Raw genomic sequence first — 8,886 nt, 5'->3', positions numbered from 1 at the left:
CAGATTTAAATGCCTATTCCTTTTTTCTATTTCGAATATATTTCGTGGTGTAAATGTTGCCGTACAATTTACAAATAATATTACAATTTGTATATATTCCCATATCATCGGTAACAGTGTCGTCTATCGTCAACTATCCGTAGTTCGTAGTTCGTAGTTCGTAGCTTATAAATTTGTATAGTTGGATCCGTGTGGATGCGCTTTAGGAAACTTAACGTTGGTCAAGAACAAAGCAAATCTATACTGATAGATTGAACTGAGAGTGATCACATGGTTGGCATTCGATCGTGTAGTACATGTGAGGACTATAAAGCATATAGGGACTATAAAGAATAATCACAATCGCAAATCAAGTTAATACTAAAAAGTCAAAATAGGCGTTTCCCGGTGATCCAAAAGATCTGAAAACAAAGAAGATATTGAAATAATAGATGGTATTTAATTATGTATATATATCCTACCCTTTGCAATGCTCCACCAGGGCAGTGTCACATATGTGAGGAATGCGTTGAGCGGAGTGGACTGCTGTCTTCGGTTTTCCTTCCAAAAATGAAAGGATTGTGTAAAGCCACGACTGGTCCACAGGGGATTATAAGCGCCATCGTCTAGCTCTGGAAGAAGAACCAAAAATACATTTTATTAGGTTATTTTAGGATCTTAGCCAGACAGTTACTGAAGACGTGCAATAGATTAGAAGAAAATAAAGAAATATCCATTTTAGTGACCTTTTAGTGCCTTTTTGGGCACATCGCACCAGTAGTATATGTTAGTGCCATCGGGAGTTCTGCGTTTGGGCACCAGGTGCATCATTTTACTGACATGCGCCTGTTTTGCGGTCCGCGGTAGGGTAGCACTCGATGGCTCCTGATTCCCATTGGCCACGTCCAACATGGGCGTTAGTTCCGTGGGTGAGATTACTTTGTTTTCGTCGAGCACCTCCAAGTTCTCATTGTTTTCGTTTGGCTGCAGTGGATGATTCTCCGATTCTCCGACGGGAACCCGAACACATTTCTCGAAGCGCTTCGGCGGCGTCTTGGGGGACTCCACCACAGGCAGCTCCTCGCGTCCTCGCACACTGATCATGAGCTTGCTGTCGCTCTCACTGAGAATGGCCATCTTGGCGGCAGCTCCCTCCGACTCACTGCCATTCAGGGAAGTGGCATCATCGGCTATTTCGTACTCGTCGCTTTTGGAGCTCTCCTCCGGCTTAGGATTGTTGTTGTTTGCCGCTTTATTTTTGGCTGGAGCATTCGTTTTCCCCTTTTCCTTGTCGCCCTCCTTGTCCTTGTCCTTGTCCTTGCCGCCTTTAAGTCGTTTGGGTGACATTTTGGACAGGAAACTGCCATTAACCTTCTGATTGGAGGACTTCTTGTCGTTCTCCTTGTTCTTGTCCTTATCTTTGTCATTGTCTTTCGACTTATCCTGATCCTTGTTCTTGGCCGAGCGTAGTCTGGGGGGAATAATCTTCTTGTTGGCCGTGGGAATGCTGGTTCTGCGATCGGCGGCGCTCAGGGAGGCGCTCCTGGTTATGCCTCCACCCTGCTGCTTGCGCTTACTCTCCGATGGCAGCCTGAAACTACTCCTCTTCCCTACCACCAGCTCGCTCTCCACACTCAGTATGCTAGATGCCTTGGGTTTCTGGAGTCGCGTGGGTCGCTTGTCCGGCATCTTGGCCAGACAGGCGGGCGACTCATTGGACGGATCCTCGCAGCTGGGGCAGTATACCTCGGACATCTCCGGAGTGTCGGAGCTCTTGCCCGCTGCCCAGCGCTTCTTGCACTTTTTACCACCGAAGCAGTTGCATCCCGTTGAGGAGCTTTGTCCAGTTCCATTACTCTCCCCGACGACCGTGACTTCGACGGCAGCACTAAGTGGTGGCGGAGTCACTGCCGGTACAGCAGCGGCAGCTGGGATCTCCGGTGAGCTCCCAGGAGACGTATGGGACACCGTATCTTGTTGTGGGTCACCGGAAGCTTGTTTGTGGGCTTCGCAGTTCGGATTTGGGTGCAGTTTTGCCGCGGAGGCCGAGAAAGCAGGACGTTGCTGATCTACAAGTAGATATAGATCGGTTTTGGCGTTTTAAAAGCAAATACATCGCATACACACACATGTACAACCGAGGATCGGCCCAAGCAACTTAATAGATAATTTTGGCAACAGAAAGCGGTGTAAATAATAACTCAGAAATCATCTAAGGGGGGGGATAGTGAATGTACAACAAGCCACCACGAATTAAAACCAAAAATTTCTAGAGGGAAGGTTAATGGAAGGATGTGATGAACTGGATGAGGATGTCCTCCATTATATCCCTTGCCCTCAATCAATCCATATCAAAATCAAGTGTGGAAACCAAAGCCAAAAGGAATATAATTTTGGTTGTCATTAGTGTATCATTTGTCCTGCTTTCTCGGCAATGTCTGGTGTTTGCTTTATATATATACTCTGGAGTTGTCTCTGGGGGGCAATGGCACTGGCACTGGCATATAAGTATATATATAAATTCGATAGTTGGAAATTGTACTCGTAAAAGGAAAATCAATTGAACCACAACACATTACGAGAAGTAACTCAGGAATCTGAACATAAATGAATAAAGGAGCAAGCGGAAAAAGCGGCTAAAGCACTACGGCAACAATTGCAATACACAAATGTGAATAGCATGCAACTAAAGGATGCTCAAATGAAGAGGAAACCATGACATAAATCTTATACATAATACTACTCATAGGAACTGACCGTCGCGCAAGTCCCCAGCCTCGATCTCGGACACCTCGCTGGCCAGCGAATCGAGACCCTCGTTCTCCGAGCGCGCCTTGGCTCCCACACTGGAACTGGTGCCGCTGCCCACCATGTCCGGGTTGTTGGAGTTCTTTGTGCGCCAACCGTAGCGGGAGAAGTTGTTCAGATTGGCACTCGGATCACTGAGGCGTCTTTGGTGGCGATACGTGCAGTAGTCGTCGTTTTCCTCCTCCCACTCATCCCACATGTCCGTGGCGCAGAAGCCCGGCTCGCTGGTGGGCGTTTCCACCCCGGAACCCTTCGGCTTGGTGACCGCCATTTCCGCATGGCCCTTTCCCTGAGGTCCCTTCATACGGACGAATTCGCAGCGAGTTTGGACTCCGGCTCCGCTACTAAAGAGGCCAAAGGACATGCGTTGCGCCACCTTGGAGCTCAGACTGGATTGCTGCAATGGAAAAGAAATGTAACAGCTTCTTCAAGAGTGATGTTTCCCACTAACCCTGGCATCGTAGACTTTCTTCAATGCATCGTAGCGAATGGAACCCAGAAAGATCACTCCCTGCACCGCTCCATCTTTGTCGTTGGCCACCAGCTCCACACAGACCATCTCTCCATCGCGCACCAGGATGTCGCTGAACACCTCATCGAAGTTGTCTACCATGAAGCAGATGTGAGGATAGGTGATCTCCTCGCCCTCTCCCTTGGTGTCCATCTTCCGGCGACTAGGACTCGCATAGACACGCTGTGAATGCCTCCTCAAAACCTGCAGCTCCTTGGGCGAGGTCCTGGTACAGATGGCCAGGGTCAAAGTGTAATCAAACTGATGGATCACCATGTTGAGGTACACTGTCTCCTCCCAGTCTACATCGGGATCGCCGATTGGCAGTTTGCGCGAGTCCTTGCGGAATACCTCCACTTCAGTCTGTGAAAGGGATATGATTAGGGATTCAAATTGAGGTTTTCGTGGCGTTTCCTTACCTCAAATTTTGGCATGTGGCGCGAGGAGCTTTTTACGTGCTTCTTCCGCACAAAGAAAAGCAGATCGTCCGAGTCGATGCTGTGCACTGGCTCCGTCTGGAAAAGGAAGTGGCGCACGAACAGGTCCGTCCAGTAGGTGGTGCCCTGAAGTACCACAAATCCGCCATCTGCAAAAGGGGGAAAGATTTGTATTTGTTCAGAGAACCAGAGAGGGTTGAATACACAGAAGAGTAAACTAACCCTTTATTTTAAAGGATAAAAAAAGGATTTCATTAAAAAAGATACATCCGTTGCTAGGATGAATAAATATACAAGGGACTTGTCTCTTCAGTAAAGAAATGGAGAAGATTGCCTGAGGAAAGCGTTCGACAGGTGAACAGCTGTTTGGGGACGCCACCTCCATCCCCCACCCACTTAGAAATAAAAGTAAAAGCCGCTTACATAAAAGAAAACAAATTGCAAGCGGAAAGTGGGGCGGAAAGCTGACATACACTCGCGCATGAAGGCTGTAACACTCCTTTAGGGGTTGGCCACTTGACAAATCGATAATGCGCAAATGTAGACAATTTTCTCCGAGATTTTTCACGCCTCAGCTCCCATTAAAATGGGATTCCTATCTACAGACTGCTTCTGGAATACCCACCATCCTTGAGCAACTGGCGCATCTCCTTGGTCCGCTGAAAGTTGATGTCTTCCAGGAGTTGCTGCAGCGGCGTTTGGGAGCCCTTCAAGAGGGCAGCGGCAGCGCTGGCCAGAGCCATTTCTAGAGGGGATTTCCTCGGATCCGATGACTAAGCCCACTATTTCACAACGTCCGAATCATTTCCAGACGGGGGCAGGGCGGCTTGACTACTGTCAATACTTTAGCAGCATCTGTGGTTGCTGGGGCTCCGATACTTGAATTAAGTTTTGAATCAGCAAGAGAAACTTATCTCCACCGCAGCAGATGTAAAGCGCAAATGAGCTGAGACTCTCGCCCTTCTCTGTTTTGTTCCCTTCCTGTGGCGGGGGTGGTTTTCGACTTGTTTCCCATCAGCTGTTTCTGTTCCTAGCCATTGTTTGCCATCTTTTGTGTCAACACTTTTTTGGTAACACTTTTTGGATGTTAAATTAACTCTTTTGTCTGGAAAAGCTTTTATTGTTTTGATTTTTAAATTGCGAAAACAAAACAAGCAAGCTTGCCAGGGCTGGTAAGGTATGCTAACAAACGATAGTTTTAAGTTTACCAACACTGCTTCTATTTTGAATTTAAACTTTTAACGGAAAAGTTTATGTTCATTTTGTAGTCCCGATTTTTATGATCCAAAATTTATTATTTAACAAAAGCAAATGATAAACAAATATGGTTTTCATTGGACCACATCATCATTGGGCTCTTGTAGTAATTTTATGTCATTTTGGAGATCCTTCAGCTCCCGGAGCATGCTTCGCGAAAGCTGACCCTCTGGAGTGGCCAAGGGCTCGAAGAGCAACATACGCAGGGACTCCCGCATCATCACCTCCGTTTGATCCAGCTCCACCTGGAAAATATCATATTTATTGGGAATTTTGTACATTATGTTATGAATAACCCACCAGAAGATCCCTGGAGCTCTGCTCTTGTTCGCTGTAAAGTTTTCTGGCCAACTCCGCTTGGGTGTTGGCCAACTCATAAAGGGCTATGGCCTTCAGCCTGGAGATTCCGGGAGCCAACACTTTCAGGACCAGCAAGATCTCTTGGCACAAACGAATCTTGCGCTCGTAGACCTTTTTATTCGGACGATGGGCCATGTTTTGTAGAATCTGGCGCAGAATAGAGGCTATATTCTGTTTAAGATCCAGCATAAGGTAGTGATTTCCGTGGAGAAGTCGACTAAGCTTAGCCAGGAGAAGTTCCAAACGGTAAATATCGTCCCTGGCGTGAAATATTTCTTCCTTAGCTCGTTCCAACATATTGGCCACGAACTCTTGCTTGAGAGTATGTTCCGGATTAATAAGACATTGCCAGGTCCCGGTTTCTGGCTGGCGCACAATGTAACCCCCTGGGCAGGCGCAACTGCTGCAGATAAAGCTGCTCATGTGCGTGCCCAGCTCGGTAGGATCCTGGCACCTGGAGCAGCTGCAGTCGAAACACTTGCCAGCTTTCAGGATGTGGCGACGCTCTTCGGTGCCCAGAAGAATATTGGTGTAGCAATTGTAGAGTATCTCCCCAGCAGCTATGAATCTATTGGCGTACACTTTTATGCGTCTCTCGTCATCAATGGCGGTTACCAGGTTGGGCAGGCAACTGTGCGGATAGAGTCCTGCCCGGCGATATAGTCCCCTCATGGAACCCCCTGATTCCGGGGCTCGTATCTCACAGGCATTCACGTCCAGCGCCCCCAATAGACCCTGCACGAGATCCTCGTTAGCCTCACTGTTCAGTTGCTTAAGAACTCCAGTGTTTTCCAGAGGATCATAGGCATGTTCCTGGTAGTTCTTCCAGATTTCAGTGCCTCTCCTGGCTGTTAGTTGGTTTTCCATTTGAGACATTTCCTCATAAAGGGGTTGGGTTTCTAAGTTTTCCTTCAAAAGTAGACATTTGAGGGCAGATTGCACTTCAGAATGTTTCTTTTCCTGCAGAAGATGCACTTGCTCTTCGGAGAGTTTAAGGTCGCAAAGCCTCTTGCAATCTCGTTCGTCATGCTCGGAGCAGTCCCCGCACAAGGCCAACAGGTGGCACTTTCTATATGGGATTTATGTAAGTACTGAAGCCGAAAAGTTCCACAAACTCACCGGCAAAAGTCCTCAGTCAACTTAAAGCACTTGGAGCACCGTCTGTCGCCAGCGTGGGGCAGGACTACGATGGGCTCCTCCAGCAGCAAAGTTTCACCAGCTCGTATATTGCCCAGAGCGATCACAAATCTTCAAGAGACACCACACGGATAAGGCTAAGGTAGGATGGGGAGTAGATGGACCCACCTGCCCAGCGTATCGTTGTGCTTCACTTGGCACTTCTTGGCGAAATCATCCGTAACTGCAGCCATTATTTGATCCCGTTCCCTTCGGCTTCCTTTGGCATACTGACAGCCAGTGCGACTGCTAGCGAATGCTTATTTTTAATTGAACGACAATTCTTTATTTATTTCTTGGTCAATGATTCCCTTTCCCATGCCCATTCCCCCAGCCAAACGTTGAACCGTGTCGTCAGCACACATTGTACTAAATGAAAAAAAAAAAAAAAACTAAAAACAACTAACGAGAAAGGGAAGACATTCCTCTTCCATTGGACTAATCTAATTTATTTTAAATTTAAAATCACGGCAGCAGCACTCTCTGTTCGCTAGCCTCCGTATTTATTCAAATCCGAGTCGATGCGCTCCAACTCCATGGAAATACGATCGGAGAGGTAGCCCTCGGCAGAGTTTTCCGGCTCAAAGCGTAGCAGATCCATAGCTTCCTTGCCCACCACCCTGGCAGTCCTTAGCTGGGCCTAAGAAGACGCAAAAGTAAGTCATACCAAGTCTTGGTAGAAGGTATATCCCTGACTCACCACATACTCCTTTTTGGTCATATCACTTTCGGCAAACTGCAGCTCCACCAGCTCGATCAGAGCCAGAAGATACTCAAACAGGCCGATGGCATAAAGCTTGGAAATGCCCGGAACCACGGCCCGGCAGACGGGCAACAGATCGGAGCATAGCTCCACCCTGCGAGCCAGCAGTTTCTTGCAAGGCTGCTCCATGGAGTTCATTAGTGCGGCGGCCCGCAGAATGCTGGCTATGTTTTGCTTGATGTCCAGCAGCAGGAAGTGATTGGGATGAAGCATAGATTTGTACTGAGTCAGCAGGGATTCGTAGACCGGCAGCTCACCGCGAGCCTCCACCAAGGCGCCTCCCACCTCCGCCAACAGCTCATGCACACTGGCAGCTGACATGGTGGCCTGACACTCCAAGCAGCGCCAGTCGCCAGGTCGACCTTCGGAGTCCATTTCGCAGACAGCATATCCCTGGGAGCATTCCCGGCACTTCATGCTGCTCATATGGGTGCCCATTTCCGTGGGATCCAGACACCTGGAGCAGGAGCAGTCCAAGCGGCGACTGAGACGTAGCTGATGTTGCCTTTGGCTGGTTCCCATCAGGGGATTCGTGTAGGAGTTGTATATGATGTCACCGGTCTGGAGGGGCACAGCTGCATAGAGCTTCATGTTGAACTGCTCGTCCAAGGCCACCACCGTATTGGGAACACAGTTATGCGGCAGACTGGCTCCGCACACGAATACTCCTTTTAAGGTGTCTCCGTCCCGGGCGGTCACCTCGAAGGCATTGCTGTCGATACGGATGCAGTGGGCGTGCAGCACATCACTCGTCAGCTGCTGGCCTGGAAGGACCTCCAGTAGGCCACTGGCCATCAGTGGCCTTACCACCTGCTCTTCATGCTCCTGCCACATTCCGTCCCCATCCCTATAATCATCCAGGTTAACTGGCCGTTCCACGAGCGTCTCACAATCAGGTCGAGTGGCAGGATCTTCCAGGAGGAGCAGCAACTTGAGAAGACCACATATGCCATAGTTTTTCACCAGGATATCCTTGCAGATACCTTTCCCTGCTCCACTAGCAAAGAAACTGCATTCAAAGTCATCGTGCTGACTGCAATCCATGCACAGAGGATACACCTGACACCGCCGGCAGATGACGTACGACTCCTGGAAGCACTGGGCGCACTTGAGCTGGCCACACTCCCAGTGAGGAGTCACCAGCAGGGGGCGCTCCTCCAGCAGAGTATCACCCGGTTCGATGTTCATCCCTGCCACCAGGTGCCTGGGGAGAAAACAAACCACTATTATATACCGAATACAGAGCGGAGGATGGTATGGACTTCACCTGCCCAGCTGGTCATTGTGGACCTGCTGAATATTTTCACCGAAATCTTGCATCGATTACGTGTGGCGAGACGCGACGTGGCGAGAAGAGTGCCCAGTAAGTGATTTTCACAGCAGCGTCGCCAAGAACGCACTGAGCAATTATAGATACACTCTGGTGCTGGCCAAATAGGTGGCTAGGAATTTCCCTCTTTAGAGGAGCCCTGTCGCTTCGCTAAGTACTTTCGCTAATTGCGTGCGTAACTCGAACGAGACGCTTTCCTATTTATAGACCCACTCACATAAAGAGGTGATCGGATTAGGACACTTCTCTCTTCAGTGGTTGGGGG

At 48.8% G+C, this 8,886-nt stretch overlaps 3 protein-coding genes across 4 annotated transcripts; all 3 read right to left on the bottom strand.

Moving 5' to 3' along the window:
- Positions 1-30: 30 nt before the first annotated feature.
- On the bottom strand, positions 31-4,865 carry LOC108132935 (uncharacterized protein KIAA0930 homolog). 2 transcript variants are annotated; one of them, XM_017252521.3, is made up of 7 exons: positions 4,361-4,865; positions 3,718-3,884; positions 3,239-3,661; positions 2,737-3,184; positions 726-2,048; positions 462-611; positions 31-401 (listed from the first exon to the last, which is right to left on the bottom strand). In XM_017252521.3, the coding sequence occupies exons 1-7, from the start codon at positions 4,476-4,478 to the stop codon at positions 361-363; spliced, it is 2,670 nt and encodes an 889-aa protein (XP_017108010.2). In that variant the 5' UTR covers positions 4,479-4,865; the 3' UTR covers positions 31-360. The 2 variants fall into 2 exon arrangements, with proteins under 2 accessions (XP_017108010.2, XP_017108012.2); XM_017252523.3 differs by lacking the exon at positions 726-2,048 and having other exon boundaries at positions 33-401; positions 4,361-4,854.
- A 151-nt stretch (positions 4,866-5,016) lies between these two features.
- SmydA-6 (SET and MYND domain containing, arthropod-specific, member 6) lies at positions 5,017-6,839 on the bottom strand. The gene is made up of 4 exons (XM_017252399.3): positions 6,658-6,839; positions 6,472-6,600; positions 5,293-6,421; positions 5,017-5,237 (listed from the first exon to the last, which is right to left on the bottom strand). The coding sequence occupies exons 1-4, from the start codon at positions 6,720-6,722 to the stop codon at positions 5,067-5,069; spliced, it is 1,494 nt and encodes a 497-aa protein (XP_017107888.2). The 5' UTR covers positions 6,723-6,839; the 3' UTR covers positions 5,017-5,066.
- Positions 6,840-6,931: 92 nt separating this feature from the next.
- SmydA-7 (SET and MYND domain containing, arthropod-specific, member 7) lies at positions 6,932-8,885 on the bottom strand. Its single transcript, XM_017252718.3, has 3 exons — positions 8,559-8,885; positions 7,229-8,495; positions 6,932-7,168 (listed from the first exon to the last, which is right to left on the bottom strand). Exons 1-3 carry the CDS (start codon positions 8,609-8,611, stop codon positions 7,019-7,021), a joined length of 1,470 nt encoding a protein of 489 aa, XP_017108207.2. The 5' UTR covers positions 8,612-8,885; the 3' UTR covers positions 6,932-7,018.
- Position 8,886: the final 1 nt, after the last annotated feature.

This window comes from Drosophila bipectinata, chromosome 2R (genome assembly GCF_030179905.1).
Source record: "Drosophila bipectinata strain 14024-0381.07 chromosome 2R, DbipHiC1v2, whole genome shotgun sequence".
NCBI lineage: Eukaryota > Metazoa > Arthropoda > Insecta > Diptera > Drosophilidae > Drosophila > Drosophila bipectinata.
This window is presented reverse-complemented; position numbering and strand designations above follow the sequence as displayed.